This window comes from Oryctolagus cuniculus, chromosome 14 (assembly GCF_051225735.1).
Source record: "Oryctolagus cuniculus isolate XC-2025 breed Fujian yellow rabbit chromosome 14, ASM5122573v1, whole genome shotgun sequence".
In the NCBI taxonomy this organism is placed as follows: domain Eukaryota; kingdom Metazoa; phylum Chordata; class Mammalia; order Lagomorpha; family Leporidae; genus Oryctolagus; species Oryctolagus cuniculus.
In genome coordinates, this window is record NC_142880.1 from 43,693,003 (window position 1) to 43,710,595 (window position 17,593).

Here is a 17,593-nt window from a genome sequence, read left to right on the forward strand (position 1 = left end):
ACAGGATGATGAGGATGGGGCCAGGTTAGAAGGTGTGGCCGAAATGTGTACCTTTCTGATCCTGTTTCTGTGTGGTTTTAGGGGTTGGTTGTGTTTTGGGAAAGTACCTTCCATCAAGGGAGGCTATCCTGAAGTGTCTGCTATTATCTTTGTGCAAAGGTTGGGAATGGCTACAAATCCCCACCTGGTCATCACTGACCAGATTCTTGCTCAGGGATTTTTTTTTCCTGTCTGTGATAGCTCAGACTTTGGTGGCAGAAAAAGCCTGCTGCTCATTCTCCCTAAGAATGTATTTAGGGGCTGGCTACCATGAAGAAAAGCAGTGAGAATTACCCTATCTCTCCAAGGAGACAGGAATACAGACTGGAACCTCTCCCAGATAAAGTCCAGAGCAGAGAAGGAGCACAGTAAAAAGTAAGCTCCAACATAAAAGCAGGGTTTAAAAGGAAAAAGAAGTAATGTTTACAACACAATTCTTTTCATAACAGTATGATTTGAACAGTGTTTGGGTGTCTGCCAGAAGAGCAGTCTCCCCTTGGAGTCTCCCGCCTGGTTCTGGCTGTCCCACCTGTGGAGGAGCTGTGAGAGAGGCAGGACCAGCCATACAGGCAGCAGGTCTGAGTGGACTGTGGCCTCTGTCCAGTATCCAGAGGATGCAGAGAAAGTCCAGAGTTGGCTCAAATTTTATACTGGCCTGTTTATACTGGCCTGTTGCCCTCTCCAGCGCTCTAGCCACAAGATAAAACCATCACCAAGGTCTTATTTTTAGGATGCCAGCAGCCTGATGATCACTGTCCTCCCTCTGCAGCCCTATTTGTACCCAGAGCCTTGCTGATCCATTAGATGAGCTGGTAGGTCGAGTCCTGTGAGGTTGCCCCAGGCTAACCCATCCTCTTTGTCATCCACCATCATTCATGATTGCCTGCATTATTTCATTTCCAAGGTATTAGTAAATGTCCACTTTGCCAGTAGGTTGGGGTCCTGTTCATCTGAGTGGCCAAGCACAGTATTCTGCCATCTGTGTTTCCTGCTATTCAAACTCATCGCTTCTCTTTATGGGAAACTCCAGTGCTGAACATAAAAAGATAAGCTTTAAAAAGATATGGTTTGCTGATTAAAATGCCAAAGGTATGCATTCTCTGCAGGATTAAGTGTGAGAGGGAAACTGATGCTGGAAGTTTTGCATTTGACAGAGCCAAGCTTTCTTATTCTTCTGTAATTTTTTTTAAAGATTTATTTATTTCCTTGAAAGTCAGTTACAGAGAGGCAGAGGCAGAGAAAGAGAAAGAAAGTCTTCCATCCACGGTTCACTCCCCAAATGGTTTCAGCAGCTGGAACTGGGCCGATCCAAAGCCAGGAGCCAGGAGCTTCTTCCTGGTCTCCCACATGGGTGCACTTGGGCCATCTTCTGCTCTCCCAGCCCATAGCAGAGAACTGGATTGGAAGTGGAGCAGCTGGGTCTCAAACTGGCTTCCATATAGGATGCCGACACTGCAGGCAACAGCTTTACCCACTACACCACAGCATTGCCCCTTTTGTAATGTTTTAAGTGGTTTCAGAAACAGCACTTACACAGTCTCCCAGAGTCAGAAGGATACTTTTGCACATGCAGCTTCTCTTGGGTGGGTGGACACAACAGGCCTTGCAGCCAGAGCCCTCTGCATGCAGGGAGTTGAGTGGGAGGCTGCTGTCTGCAAGACATGACTGGCGGAGACTAGAACACAGAGCAGTGTGTGTGTGTGTGTGTGTGTGTTCACTTTCAATCTTCCCAAAGAAACAGGTAGAGCAGTTGTATTTTACCAAGTTGGTTTCAGTTGATGCCAAGGTTACACTGTGGGCATTCAGGGGTCACCCAGGGGGTGGCTGCTGTGAATGCTCTGTGTGAATGCCTGGGAGAGGCTGTGCAGGGGACAAGGATGTGTTGGTCATTTATGTGTATTTTCTCAGGCAGCAAAGACCATGTGTTCTTCATTATAGTGTGACCCCCAGCGATGCTGTGCTGGGCCCCTGGTTGAATCTAGGGATTATGAGGGGAAAAAAAAAAGCTGAGAAATTTATCTTTCTCCTTTGTGTTTTCTGTGTTCACATCATATTTGACAGTGGACACGAAGTTCACATTTTTTTACATTAGGAACCCATTCTGCAGCAAATGGTAAAATATAAATATAATTGGCTTTTAATATTCTCTTGCCTTCTTTCAGTCACTACCATCCCCCAGAGTTGTACTCAGTGCTGTTCGACAGCTTCTGGTGTTTTAAAAGATTGTTTCCTGTCCTGACACGATATCAGCATGGCAATTGCAGCCCTGCGGAGAAGCAGAGAAGTCCCTGGGAATCAGGGTCCAGGACCCGCATGGTGTTTGGGCCCCAGTGGCTCCTTGTCTTGCTGAGGAACAAAGTCAGTCTCAGCAGCACTCGCACACGAACAGTAGTGAAGCCCATGGAAGAGCAAGGTAACTGGAGTGAGAGGACAGAAGTCATCCAGAAAGCTTTCAGACATTCACAGACAGAATACAGATCTAGATTTGGAGAAATCCTATAAAAATACTTGCTCTGTATCCCAAACCACCTAACAGGAAACTTTATCTCTAGCAGGTCAGTTTCCTCCTCCTTTCCTAAAATTCTCCAGGTAGTACCCCAGCTTTGTCTCATTTGTCATCTTTGTAAGTTAATATTCATGACCTGTGAGATGATTGAAATCCCTGCACAAAACAGAGAAAATGGGTCCTTAGGACATGCATCTGGAGGAAGAACTTAGCTTAGCTCACTTTCCCTGTGATCTGTGAGACAGTTGCCAGTTCACTTCAGTCTTTTTTTTTTTTTAAGAAAAAGAAAACTTATCTTGATTTTAAAAGCCAAAAATTCAACTTCCATTCAGAGTATAGCAGTGAAAATCATTTACTCAAATTTTGCTCCAGAGTATTTGAACCAACTCACAGTCATATGCTGTCAACTTGCCTATCGCTTGTGAATTTAAAACCTGATTTTCATGTGCACATTACAACCTCCCTGGGATAGAAGATCCTTATTGAACAAGAATGCCAGTTGCTACATTGAATTCTTGATGAGACAGAGATTTGAGAAACTGGCATGAGCTGGGTACATCTGGCTAAACCCAGCCCATTCTCAAATAGTCTGTTGGAATTATTTTCACACATTAGAAGCAGCTGCCCCAAAGGGTCTTTGAATTCTCTTTCTTGAGCACATGGCAGTAACTGCTAAATGGACATTTAAGTCCTTAAAACCAGAATTGCAGAATAGCCTTTTGCTTTGGGACTTTTTTAAAAGATGTATTTATTTTTATTTGAAAGGCAGAATTAGAGGGGATAAGAGAGAGAGAGATCGATCAGTCTTCCATCGACTGGTTCACTCCTTAAATGGCCACAACAACCAGGGCTGGGCTAGGCCAAATCCAGGAGCCTTAGAACGCCATCTGGGTCTCCTGCTTTGGTGCAGGACCCAAATACTTGGACAATCTTCTGCTCCTTTCCCCGGCACATAAGCAGGGAGCTGGATTGTAGGCGAGCACCCGGGAATAGAACTACTACCCATATGGGATTGTTGGGATTGTCGGCATCACAGCAGCAACTTGACCTGCTCGGCCACAACACAAACCCCACTTTGGGACTTCACCTCTGAGTCGTGCTTAACCTGGTCAGATTTTATCAAGCATTGCATTGTTCATTTGACAGGTATTTTTTAACACCTGCAATGGACAGAAAGATGAAATTATCTTCAAAACAAATCAGCTAAAGTCATTTGGGGAGACTGTGGAGGGAGAATTTGGAATGTGAGACACATGTTTATTGGAAAGTCTCCCAACGTTGAATGCATGTGTCTACATGGTGGCCGTGCCTCATGGGACACGACATGACTGTCAGCATCCATCCTGTGGCTTACACTTTGTTGGCATGGTGAAGTGAAGGGGTGCTTGTCACCACATCTGCATGGTGCCCATGCCATTGTAAAACCTGTGACCCCAGTAGTCCAGAGAGGCCAGGCATTCCCCATCCCTGCAGGGCCTGGGGTGCTCGTCCCTCTGATGGGACATCTCCTTGCTCCATGTTGTCCTACTTCCTTTTTGGCCTTTTGCAATTTTTCTTTTCTAAGTGAAAAACAAAGTTGTTAAATTTACAAAGACCTTTTTGTACTTCTTCCCCTCAGCAGCCTGGGAAAGCAAGAGGAGTCACTGTCATTTACATATCAGGAAACTGAAGCAAAAGACAGCCATTGGCTTGTCAGATGTCCATGCCCCTGGAGCCCTGGCCCCATGGCCTTGACTGCCATCTGTCAGGTGCTCACTCAGCAAATCCTGCACACCTGCATGAGCAAAGGAGACTTTAAACTCCAGCTACACGGTGTGAACCGGTCAGCCAAAATCCCTGCCTCCTGAGCTTACCTGCTACGCAGAGTGTGAAGTAGACGAAATGCAGAGGGAGAACCACTTTGAAATTCGGGGGCTGGGGTTTCCAGTTCAGTTAGGCACCATACCCAGCAGTTCAGTCACACTCGACAGCACTTGGCACCGTTAAGACTCTTCCAGCATGAAAACGAGAGAGTTAAAATGGAATGTGATCCTTCTTAGTCTGCAACTAGCAAGACACAGTCCTTTTTCCTTTTTTTCTTAAATTAAAAAAAAAGTGCTTTTATTAATCACAGATGTCCCAAGTTTACAGACTTGGGCTAGAAGGAGATTTCTCTTCTCCCAGCAGTTCTGGCATTGTGTGTGTTCACGTGGGGAAACTCTTTCCTGTATGGGGCTAAAGGTCAGAACTCTTGCTTTCTTTCCTCTTTTTTCTTTCTTTATTTTAAAAAGAAACCTAGCATGGACTTTGTGTGAACCCTGATTTAAGTGGAGAAGCCATCTATGTGAGGATTTTCCCCTCCATTTAAGAGAGAATCTTGAATTGGTTTTTGCTGCTTTGGGCACCAAGCAGATCACGAATGGCTTCCTCGTGTGGACACTTGAACATCTCTAAGTGACTGATGTGCTGATGGTTTGTGTTAATGCTGTGTCTGCTTCATCCACTTAATAAGGGACAGCTTTCTTTTTTAAAAAATGAAGTGACTCGTCCAGGTTTATTTAATTCATCCTTCATCTAAAAATGATCGTTAATACATCCTAGACACTATCCTAGGCGTATTATTATAAAACTCACTCATAGTCTGGGTACTCGGAGTTGACCCTAATTCAGTGTACTGAGTTCTGACCTACTGTCATCCTGGTGGCACAGCCACCTTAGAGTGCCTAAGGTCCATTCATTCCCTTCACTTCCTTTGGTCCTGTTAACAGCCACATGAAATGGGGGAACTCACATGCCCATTGTTTTGCTGCCGAGTGGGAGGGTCAGAGCCAGATACAGACCCTCCAAGGATCCAGGGTTCTTCCTGACGTCCCTGATTGATCTTCCTCTGGGCCTGCCAACAGTGGGTTTCCCAGCACACTGGTACCAGTGTGAATGAAGGTATTCCCATACAGGAAAGTTGGAGGGAAGGGGGAGCATGGAGAATCAGGATTGAGAGTTAACTTTTTCTTCCAAGAAGGTCATTGTTAAGAGGAAGACAAAAGTAACTGGAAATGGGAAGCAAGAACAAACATAGTTTGAGCCACAAATGAGTTTCATGGTGCTTCTTTGGTCGTGCAGTTTTATCTGCCACTGCTGCCTCAAATGGTGGGCACCTACCTGGGCTCTTCCTTGGGAGAAGGCAAGCGTGAGGCAGGGAGGGAGGACAGGTTACAGGAGGATGGCCTTGGTGTGCTCGGAATAATTGTCTTAGAAGTGTGTAATTAACAAACTCTTGAGTTTGCCTACAATTTAGATATCACTTGTGGTTCATCTCCAGCCTGATCCGGTTATTCCACTAACTCAGGACATCACTGTTCACAGTGATTGACCCAAATGATCAATAGTGAGCTTAGGCTGGGGAAGGGAAACTGAGAAATAGTTTGTAGCTGGTTGGTTCACTCACCTGTTTGTCATTTATTCAACATATACCCACTTACTAAGCTCTAATGCTATTCCAGGCAGCCTGTTAGCAGCTGGGCGTGTCCCTGTAAACAAGCCAGACATGGTGCCCACCCACACGAAACCTGGAGCCTAAGGGTCATGGTTGACTTCCTCTCCAGGCAGACGCTACCCCAGTAGGAAGATGGATTCGTGGGCTGGTTGTGCAGACATTCTGCTTCTAGGGAGTCCCCTCCTTGCACAGATCCCCAGGGAAAAGGTGAGGGCACTGTGCTGGAGGGCAGGAGCTTGCATGCCCTGTGCAAGGCTAATGTCTGCACTGTGTGCTCTGGCTCCAGTGTGGACAGCCCATTCCTGTGTCAGCCGCTACCAGGGCCTCTTCTGGGAAACACATGTGTGTGCTGCCAGTGACTCAAGATCTTTCCCAAGAGAGCAAACAGTTCTAAAGCTGTGTGCTTATTTTATGCCCACTGCTATTGGAGGCCTTAATTCCACTAGCAATACCAGAACTTGTGATTTAATTCAAAATTTGCAGCAGAGCAGGTCTGGTCCAATGGGCAAAGTCTGTTCTTCATGGTAACAGGCATAGTGATTGTACTAAGTTGAAAAAGTTTGAGGGGCCAGCGCTGTGGTACAACAGGTTAATGCCCTGGCCTGAAGCACTGGCATCCCATATGGATGCCGGTTCAAGGCCCGGCTGCTCCACTTCCGATCCGGCTCTCTGCCCTGGCCTGGGAAAGCAGTAGAAGATGTCCCAAGTCCTTGGGCCCCTGCACCTGCATGGGAGACCCAGAAGAAGCTCCTGGCTCCTGGCTTCAGGTCGGCACAGCTCTGGCCATTGAAGCCAATTGGGGACTGAGCTGACGGAGGGAAGACCTCTCTCTCCCTCTTTCTCTCTCTCCCTCTGCCTCTGCCTCTCCTCTCTGTGTAACTCTGACTTTCAAATAAATAAATAAATCTTTAAAAAATTTTTTGAAGCTTTTTAAACTTCTAATTTATGGCACAACCCAGCAAAGAGCACATTTGCAGTTATAATCTATTGATTCATGCAAAAGGAATTGCTATAGAGAAAAGAAAAAATATAATTTATTTTTTCAGAGTCTAGTCGCATGAAAAATTGAGCATTACTAAAAACAAACAATAATTAGATTTTTTTACTTTTGTTTTGCTTGTTTTTTTATTGCTGATCACCAAAATTATGACATGCATCAGATTTGCACCAGACAGAATCTCCGTCAAGCTCAGAGACATACAAGGACATTTTCTGCCTGCATTTTCAGACTTCTGAAACAAGATGTTTTTCAAAGTGAAATAATTCTACAAAACATTTTTGTTTGTGACTGCTGCTGGCATCTTTCTAATAGAATATTCCATTGACATGAAATAACATCACCTCCATGACTTGCTCCGTAGGAAATCAGGAAGAGAACTGCTCACTGGCTCCCCAGGAGCAGTGCGCAGAATTGTTCATGTTCATCTGAGGCACTGCATCGGGCATCTCAGTTCCTTCCTGGTTCTAGGATGGACTGTTGAGGCTGCAGCCATGTTTCTAATGCTTGACTTGTCAGGGGAGCAGGAAATCGCTTTTGAACCTGCTTCCCAAAGGGCAGAGAACCAAATCCTGCACAGCTGAGCTCACAGAAAGAAGCTGGGAAGTGACGTGTCTCATTTCTTTTTCTTTTTGAGCCATTTGTACAACCACCAACTCCTTTCCCAGGCTAGGCTAAAGTGCCCTGAGAATCATCCTTGTATGGCCAGCTGGGTCCACAAAGCATTATTAATTGACTGTGGTTCGTGCTATGCTGCATGCAGAGGCCCACAGGGTCTGCTGAACAGTGGAAGGATCTGTATGCATCAGGGCTTCCCTGCCTACACTGCACGTACCCTCTTCCATCACTGCCAGTCTGGGTGGACAAAGGGACCATGTCACAGTTCCCCACCTTGTCTCACTTAGGGTTCCTAGTCTGTGCTGTGTTGCTCCCATGCCAAATCCCCTCAGAGTCTCACTTTTAGGCTCAGAAACATCTGTGGATTGATTTATTGGCGTGGAGGTTTTCCTGTTCTCATGAACGTGATTAAAGTAAACGGGCCTGGGTCTTTTTCTTGCCCCCTTCATTTCATCTGAGAAACAACAGGGATCTATTGGTGAGACCTCACATCTCAAGCCTGACAGGTTGTCTCTGCCTCTACCATATGCCACCTCCATGGTTCTTTGTCCTGTGTAGCTATTCAGCCTCGCGAGTATTTGCCAAAGCAATAGCTGTTCTTAAACTATGGGCTGTGACTCAGCTTGCCCTGTTTCTTTAAGCTGGTGATTTCTGATTCTGCAGCTCAGTTCTTAACGTACATGTACTATATGCCAGGCACTGTGAGCATATCAGGTCACAGGGCAGAGGGGGCCCCCTGCCTTGTGGAGCTTACTTCCTCTTGATCTCATACTATGGGATTCGCTCAGAGGCAGCACTGGGGCTTCCTCCGGGAAGTCTTCCGTGATCCGCCCCCTCCTGTGTCTCCATCTTCTTAACCCCTATCTAGGTTTGTACCTTGCCTGTAGTATCTGATAATCCTGCGATCCAGAAAACACTCTGTGGTAGGTCTCATGGCTGAAGAAACAAGTGGTTATTTATCTCTGTCCAGTGCAAGTGCTGTGCTTGGCACTGAGTCACAACCCGGTAAAACGACTCTGAAATCTGCCACCTGCTGCAGAGCACAGTGTCCTGCTAATAGTTGATGCTAAAAATAAAATACTAGTTGAATAAATTACCATCTGCCTGTGATTATCCAAACCCTCACTTTCATTTGTCCTTCCTGTTGTCACTACATCAAGAGTGCCTGAGGCTGGGGACTGTGTCTCCCTCACTTGCCCTTTAACCCAAGCGAGCACCCAAGAAGGTTCCTAGGAATAAGGTTGACTTGATGATGTCATTCTATCCTACCTCATCCAGATTGTTCCTAGGAAAAATGAGACTGGTGTGGAAATGTTTAATAACTCTTCATTTAAAAGTAAATTTAAAGTATTGTGAAAAAAATATACTTAAATGTACCATACACACATGTAACATACATGCATCCATGGGGGAAGAGCACAGTGGTGGTGATTACTCTTTAACAGATACTGGTTTGTTTTGAACCAAAGTCTGCCTCTGAGAAAATAAATACATTTCTAAGAATGACTGATTTCTCCTGAAAACACATTATCTATTTACGAAAATTATACCCTGTACCAACCTGCACCGTGGGTGGAGGAAAGTGTGGGATGGCAGTTAGACGGGCACCACTGTCTAATCCTGGCGTCTGGAGCATGTAGTGGGCACCTGCTGGTTACTGGACATTGCGTCATGGCCCCAGGCGTGGGCTCTGCTGAAACTTCTGACCGCAGTACCCGGTGGTCTCCAGTGCCGCAGAGGGGAATCTGCTTCATTAGTCCTGTGTCTGAGTGAAAGACTGTTTCCAAAGGTTCGTTTTAGTGTATTTTTAAGACTAAAAAAGATTTAAGAAAATAGCAAGCATAGTGGCTGACTGTGACCTTCCTCATTCCAACTAAAGCATTTTGGTCCCTGTCACGGTGCTGGAGCCTTTCCTCACGTTCTTGGGAAGGGGGCCGCACAGTGTGCGCGGCTGTTTTCAGGTTGGGAAGCAGCACCTCGCATATCTCCGTGAGTCTGTCAGGTCTGCTGTTGCAGAGCAGTCATCAACCCAGCGTGGACTGCATTTAATTTTTAAGATCCACTGAGAAGCTTGGTTTGGATATGATTTCTGTAAGATATTTTGACTGTTTGAGGAAGACTCCTTCTCCTCTGATTGATTTTAAAACATGCTGTTGCTTTGTGTCCCTCTTTGATGTGTCTGTCCCAACATGACAGATGACTTTGTGGAGGCTGCAGGTGAAGCCGCCATGGACCTGTGTGGTCCAGCTGCTGACCTGGCTCTCCAGGTGACCACCCTGCTGTGCCTTCTTCCATGGCTACTGGTGTCTCCAGCTGGGTGTTGTATGTGACAAAGTCTGGCCAGGGCAAATCTGTGCTATTTTTTATAGTTGCAATTACAACGTTGTATTTGCTGGCTATGGGTCAAATGAACACATTTTTCAAACAGATAAGTATGTCTGTTTATGTAGCTAAAACATATTTTTCTTTAAAATTGTCTTCTTGGCTTTTACTGATCAAGGAAATGGGCAAAGATAATTTTATGAGTGTGTCCTTTAGTGTCTGTGATACTGTAAATGATTTGTGACACTTCTATCACGATGGTGCTGCTGGCACTCAGGATTGGTGATTCAGATGTCTCTGGAGGCACAGTGCATCTTGAGAAAACTCGTATCTGGCAAAAACCCAGGTTTGATAAACTTTAAGAAGTGTGTCTGTGAGAGAGAAGGATTGGCTCAATCTTGTAAAGCCAACAGGCAAAGCTTCTGGGATCCAACTGAGCTTCCCACACAATGTGGGGGACTAACACGGGCAGCAGATGGCATGACCTTTGGCCCCGGGAGTGACTGCACATCATTAGTAAAGCTCCCTCTTTGTTCTCATCCCACCAGACTCGTTGTCCGTGTCCAGTAACGATGCCAGTCCTCCTGCTTCCGTCGCATCCCTGCAGCCCCACATGATCGGGGTCCAGAGTTCACCAGGCCCCAAGCGGCCAGGAAACACCCTGCGCAAGTGGCTCACCAGCCCTGTGCGGCGGCTCAGCAGCGGCAAGGCCGATGGGCACGTAAAGAAGCTGGCTCACAAGCACAAGAAGAGCAGGGAGGTCCGCAAGAGCGCCGACGCTGGCTCACAGAAGGACTCCGACGACAGCGCCGCCACTCCGCAGGACGAGACCGTGGAAGAGGTATGTCCCTAAACCAGGGGAGGCCAAAGGATGCTCCCAACATGTGCTTTTCTGAGTTTTCTTTCAAGTTGCAGGACTAGCTGCTTGTCTTAGGAACGGACTAATCTTGTGCTGTTCTCTGTGTTTCGCTGGACACAGCAGCATCAGATGTCCTCATTCACGTCTTTGCTTAGCATGCTGTGCAGTTAAGCGAGAACAGCTTAAAAGATGACTGGACAGCTGCTCCTCAGTGAACCTGGTCAGATCACACAGGGCTTCTGCACTCTCCCAGGCTGCTGAGTAGGAAGTTCTGGGCTGCAGCCCTCTCTGCTCACTCCACCTCGTGGCAAGGCCCCAGGCCCTGGGTTGTGTTGCAGAAGATGGGAGCAGGCCCTGAGGTTAGTGCTAAACACTAGAAGATTTCACATAGAAAGCCCAGTCTTAATCTGGCAAGATTTATAGTAGATTTACATCCTCCAGTTATTTTTCCCCAAGATTTACACTTATACTTATCCTGAGCGGAAAACATCAGGTTAACCTGCCTTGCCGACCAAGTAACACTGGGTTGTTCCCATGTCACCAAAGGTACAATGCTGTAGGTAAGCCAGAAATTTTTTTCTATTTCCTTTTCTCCAGACGGGTTTTAAATTACACTGCAGAAAACAGAATTCTTTGGTGATCCTCCAGATAGCCTTTAGCACAGGAGGTGTCAGAGGCCTCCAGAGTTTTAACTTGGACCCCCCACACCCAAATCCCACACAAGCTCAAACAGCAGAGCAAGGAGAGACAGGACTAGCTTTGTGTCATTTCATGTACCGGACAGATGTGTGTTTTCTCCATTTTCACTGTGCTGTGTGGGCCCTTAGGCCCGAAAGAGTCTGTTTTGTAAATCTGTGTCCTCTGGGTGGAACAGTTATTCCCCTAAAAGCAAGAACAGAGGTAAATGAATAGGATGCTTAAAATGCAGATTCATGGCCGGCGCCGCAGCTCAATAGGCTAATCCTCCGCCTAATGGCGCCGGCACACCGCGTTCTAGTCCCATTCGGGGCACCGGATTCTGTCCCGGTTGCCCCTCTTCCAGGCCAGCTCTCTGCTGTGGCCCGGGAGGGCAGTGGAGGATGGCCTAAGTGCTTGGGCCCTGCACCCAATGGGAGACCAGGAGAAGCACCCGGCTCCTGGCTCCTGCCTTCAGATAGGCGCGGTGCACCGGCCACAGCGCACCGGCCACGGCGGCCATTGGAGGGTGAACCAACGGCAAAAGGAAGACCTTTCTCTCTCTCTCTCTCTCTCTCTCTGTCCACTCTGCCTGTAAAATAAAATAAAATAAAATAAAATAAAATAAAATAAAATACAGATTCATAAAATGCATCTCAGTTTGCATTTTTCTTTATGCCCTCATTTTCTCAGTGATTTTTCCTTTAGCAAGGTACCAATCCTGAAACCAGCTTGACCTAAGGAAGTGAATGAACATGAGGGGCATAGTGCAAGTTTTCAAACTGTTTTGTTGTTGTTGGTTTCTTGAAGATGAGGTGTGTTCAGAGCCTCGTGGGTGATTGGCAGCACCTCAAAGAACACCTTCATGGCTGTGTCTCATCTAGTGAGCAGGCTGGGAATGAAAAGTTGCCATTAAGGTCAAAAAGAACTTTTCCTGGTTTCTGCCATCCCACTGTCCATCCTCATCAGGGTCTAGGGCCCATGCCATTGGCAGTCAGTGGTCTGGAATGCAACGAGCAAATGTTGACTTGATTTCAGAGGGGCCGGAACGAGGGTCTCAGCAGTGGCACACTCTCGAAATCCTCCTCCTCGGGCATGCAGAGCTGCGGCGAAGAAGAAGGGGAGGAGGGGGCTGATGCCGTGCCCCTGCCCCCGCCCATGGCCATCCAGCAGCACAGCCTCCTCCAGCCAGACTCGCAGGATGACAAGGTAAGGGGGCCTGGGATGCCTGTGCCAGGGCAGTCACCCTTTCAGGAACTGCTCCACTCCAGCCACATCGCAGAAGATAGGAGACTCTATGGGACAGACAGTCTCTGGGTGGCCTGGTGCTTTCGCAGGCACAGGCAGCCGTTCTACCCAAAAGTATGAATGACAAATCCTTTGAGAATAAGCAGTAGGCCAATATGTGCAGTCTTTTGCATATAATTATATTGAATGTATTTTTAATAGTGCTTCAGTAATTGCTACTTTTAATGTAATTTTTAGTTTCCTAATATATTGATTAGAGTCCTTCAGAGAACAATCAGAAAAACCCCAGAAGTTTGCCTGCATGTGGCAGAAGATGAATAGTAGGCCCTCTGGCTCCCTCTGTGAGATGGTTTTACACACAGTTTTTGTTTTAAAGCAAGACTTAGTTGTGGTCCAGTTACCTTGTCCAGCGTGACGTACATTAGTTTGTAGGATCAGGACAGGGCATAGTTATCCGAGCATAGCAATCTCTTGAATGCTGAGAGCCTCCTCTTAGGATACAGACACCAGCTTCAAGCCAACCAATTATTTTTTCTTGAGTTCTTATAATCTAAAATCGTTTTGTACATCCCAATTGTAAGACCCTAAAAGTAAAATATCAGAATGGAAACCTGATAAATGAGCTTGCAGTCCTCTCTAACATTCTGGTCCCACTGTGCCCCCTGAAAATTGTAAGGTGTTGGAAATCATGCTAGAAATTATCATTGGTGGCTTTTTTTTTTTTTTTTTGCAGTAACTAGGTTTTCTGACTAAAATAGATGTGTTTTCAACATTTTTTTCTTCCATTCTTTGCCTTTTTTCCTTCACTAACTCCCTTGTAATTTTAGACACAGTAACTTAGTAGGTCAGTTTTCCTGTGTTTTATGACCCAGGACCTGCCACAGCTGCAAGGTCACGCCCCATCTCACATTAGTCTTTGCACTCAGCATGCATTGCCACAGCACTCTTGTGTCTCTTTGTGACACAAGAGTGCTGTCCACGCAGTCCACAGTAAGAGTGCTGTGAGCTACAGAACCTAGCATAGAGGTTGCATCCCAGCATCTCATGTGTATATGATGTGCAGGCACCACACTGAGGGGAGAGGAAAAGCAGCAGGAACCTGAGCTGAGGGGGCCTCAGCCCCCTCACATGCAGTAACAAGCCAGGAAATAGGGGCTGTGTGGTTTTCCCAACTCCTGAGCTGTTTGGTCACCCTCTAAACTATACTGTTTTTCAAAGCAGAAAATTGAAATTTATTAGATCTGGGTGTTTATGCTGAGAGTAAGGGACTGGGCCCTATTGACTTACTCATCAGACAAGGACATATTTTTTCCCATTGAAAGTATGAATTGCATATATTCTTCTGATTGCTGGAGTCATTTATTGGTAATTGTGTTATGTCATTGGGTATTATGTTATCTCACTGGGTATCAATGGCGATTCTTCATTTACAAAAATCTGTAGTGATGTTCCATGACAGTATATTATCTTGTGACTAATTTTTTGTTTTGTTTTGTTTTCTCTTTCTGTGAACTCCGCTGCAGCATTATGTTGATTTGTGCTCTGTGTCTGTTTTGGCTCAGTTTCCATACCTTTCCATTTGACTTTTCTTTTCCTTTGCTTTCTTCACCCCATATTCCAAATTTCATTAGACAAACGTTTGTTTTGCAAAGTACATATTTTGACCCACATTTGTAACAGCCTTGTTGTAAACATATGAATCTGTACCTGTCTGTCGTGAGAAATGCATCACGAGAACAGCTGGCCATGTGTCGCATGCATGTCTGCTGTCCCTAATATGAAACAAGGTTCATATTACACCCCCTTCTAATTCCCAGTTAATTAATGGTGCAAGTAATCTGCAAACACACTGTTTGCTAATTACTGAAACTTGAACTCAGTAGCCCCTCCCCCAGATTTCCTTATTGTCAACCCCTTTACGCCCTTGATTCTAGCCATAAGTGGCATCTGATAGCTTGTGAGGCCTCAGCTCTTCCGTACTCTGCACTAATCATTGGGGAAATGGATGGCACAGAAAATGGTGAGCTTGTCCCCCTCTCCTCCCTGTCTGGTCACCGTACCCTGGCTCCTTTCCTTTTCTTTCTCATTTCTTACTTTCTTAATCCCATAAACACAGTAAGCCATTTTTAGTATCTTGTTTTGTTTCCTGATTATTTAAGGACTCGCTGTTGAGCCCTCCAGCCTCTCATTCTTCTGTTGATCAGATTCTGTTTTTTTCTCCTTGACCTAGAGCCTAGCCAGCAGTTGGGAAAGTTACGGTTAGGATACCCCTGCCCAGTCACCTCTCTGAGAAACATGGTGATGTTACTTGACTGCGGATTGAAAACAGACACTGTCTGCTTTCCACATGTATCCCAGACAGGTTTTATTTAATGTTTCATGTCAGAATATTGTAAATTTAAAAGGACGATTTTAAATAAATTCAAACAAAGACAAACTTGTGGTCTTTCTGTCTGGAATTACTTTTTAAAAAGAGACGGAGCTTGCAGAGGAATTTTCTAAGTGTCCACTTACTAACAGGAGGCCTCCCCTCCCCCCTCTTTTTCTTCACTTCCACAGGCCTCATCTCGGTTGTTAGTGCGTCCAACCAGCTCCGAAACACCGAGTGCGGCTGAGCTTGTCAGTGCAATCGAGGAGCTCGTGAAAAGCAAGATGGTAAGGCTTCCCACACCAAGTCTTGGGCTTGGAAGGTGTTCACATGTGCTCCTTGCTGGCGGCCTTGCCCCTGGTCGTGTATTACTCTGACCTGCAGAATGTGGCTTTGGTATACGCATCAACTTCAGGTTCACTAACTTGTTTGAAGGACTCAGAGAACTCAGAAAAGCTGTCACTCCCACAGTTGTGGGTTATTACATGAAAGGCCACAGATTCAAGTCAGCCAAGGGAAGAGGTGCGTACTGCAGGGTTCAGGCATCAGTTTCCTCTCCCAGTGGAGTCAACGCAGGCAGTGCTGACTTCTCTCAGCGGTGATGCGTGATGATGCATGCGGAGAATGGCCAACTGTGGCCACTCAACCTGAGCCTCTGTGGCAGAGTTTCTATTTGGGCTCGGCCACTAACAGTTGGTCCACTGCTTACCTGGCTGACGCTAGTGGCTTGCCTCTACAAAGAGCAAGCCACTGCATGCCCCAGAGTCCCCACCCCAGGTCTCAGTCATAGCTCAGGCAGGATATTCCAGAGGTTTCCTCTCTCCCTGGAGCTGAGGGTACCCCTCTCTTGGGGCAAGGCGATTGCAGGCATAGCCAAGTGTGGTCATCAGCAGTCCTGTCAAAGGTGCCTCCAGAGTCGTTGTATTCACAGACACATTCACAGCTTTCTTTTGCTGGCTCTCCAATCTTTTGTTTATTATTTAATGGTTTTATTTTCTTAATGGCCTTTGTTTTGCTGGTTAGTCAACATGAATTCACTCAATAAAAGCCTCAAAACAAATATTGATTCTTTGAAGTTAGACGGGCATGCATTGCTTCTAATGGATTTAAATCAATTAATTTGTTTCTTTGGTTTTCCTATGCAATGGAAATGACACTGATTGTAACAAGTTTTTAGGCTAGAGTGTCCTACTGCCCCTGTACAGGTGTTGGATCTTTTAAAAGCCACCCTCCCAAAGGAAAACTCAGAGGCAACCACTGAGAACAGCTTGATATGTTTTCCTACAGGCTCCTTGCTGGGGCACCCTTATGTGGAGGGTGTGTACGTGTTCGTGCTCTGTGTCTGACTCAGACAACATAGGATCTTCTCATGTCAGGACATGAGATTACCTCTTTTCTCTTAATAACTGTGTATCATTTCATCAATTAACTGTGTATTTCATTATGTGATAATAATACCACTGAGGACTTACTCTAAATCAACCACTATTCTAAGTGTTGAGCATGCATTAATTTATATACTCCTACAACATCCCCGTGAGGGAGCATGTGCTTTCTTTTATTATCCTACTTTACAGATTAAGAAACTGAGGCACACAGGAAGCTATGATTATACTATAATATATTTAAACAGGCCGGCGCCACGGCTCACTAGGCTAATCCTCCGCCTGCGGCGCTGGCACCACAGGTTCTAGTCCCGGTTGGGGCACCAGTCCTGTCCCAGTTGTTCCTCTTCTAGTCCAGCTCTCTGCTGTGGCCCGAGAAGGCAGTTGAGGATGGCCCAAGTGCCTGGGCCCTGCTCCTGCATGGGACACCAGGAGGAAGCACCTGGCTCCTGACTTCTGGCTTCAGATTGGCGCAGCGTGGCAGCCATTTGTGGGGTGAACCAACAGAAGGAAGACCTTTCTCTCTGTCTCTCTCTCTCTTACTGTCTAACTCTGCCTGACAAACCCTTACTATATATATTTGTTTCCAGTTTTTCACTATTATAAGTGTCCATGTATATGATTATGTCTGTAGAATAAATTTGCAGTATTGGATTTGATCAAATTGTATTCTTTTTTATTTTTAAGGATTTGTTAATTTGAAAGTCAGAGTCAGAGAGAGAGAGGCAGACAGAGATCTCTTATCTGCTGGTTCACTCTCCTAATGGCAACCACAGTGGGGACTAGGTGAGGCAGGAGCAAGGAGCTTCATCCAAGTCTCCCAAGTGGGTGCAGGTGCCCAAGTACTTGGACCATCTTCTGCTGCTGTCTCTAGCACATTAGCAGGGAGCCGGACTTGAAGTGGAGCAACTGGGACTGGCCAGTGCTCAAATGGAGTGCCAGCATTGCAGGTGGCAGCTTAACCCACTGCACCACAATGCCAGCCCCTCAAATGCTATTCTTTTTTTTTTTTTTTTTTTTGAATGGCTGAGATATAAAGAAAGAGAAGGAAAGAGAAAGAGATCTTCCATCTGCTGATTCACTCCCCAAATGGCCTCAATGGCT

The 17,593-nt window shown here is 46.0% G+C and overlaps 1 protein-coding gene across 4 annotated transcripts in view; it reads left to right on the plus strand.

The window, feature by feature from the left end:
- The window catches only part of TRIO (trio Rho guanine nucleotide exchange factor), a 375,250-nt gene that overhangs the window by 317,581 nt on the left and 40,076 nt on the right, over positions 1 to 17,593 (plus strand). For all 4 annotated transcript variants that reach the window (XM_070056594.2, XM_070056595.2, XM_070056598.2 and 1 more), the window contains exons 35-37: positions 10,503 to 10,795; positions 12,527 to 12,697; positions 15,296 to 15,391. In XM_070056594.2, coding sequence (XP_069912695.1) covers positions 10,503 to 10,795; positions 12,527 to 12,697; positions 15,296 to 15,391 — 560 coding nt within the window. The remainder of the gene's footprint in view (positions 1 to 10,502; positions 10,796 to 12,526; positions 12,698 to 15,295; positions 15,392 to 17,593) is intronic.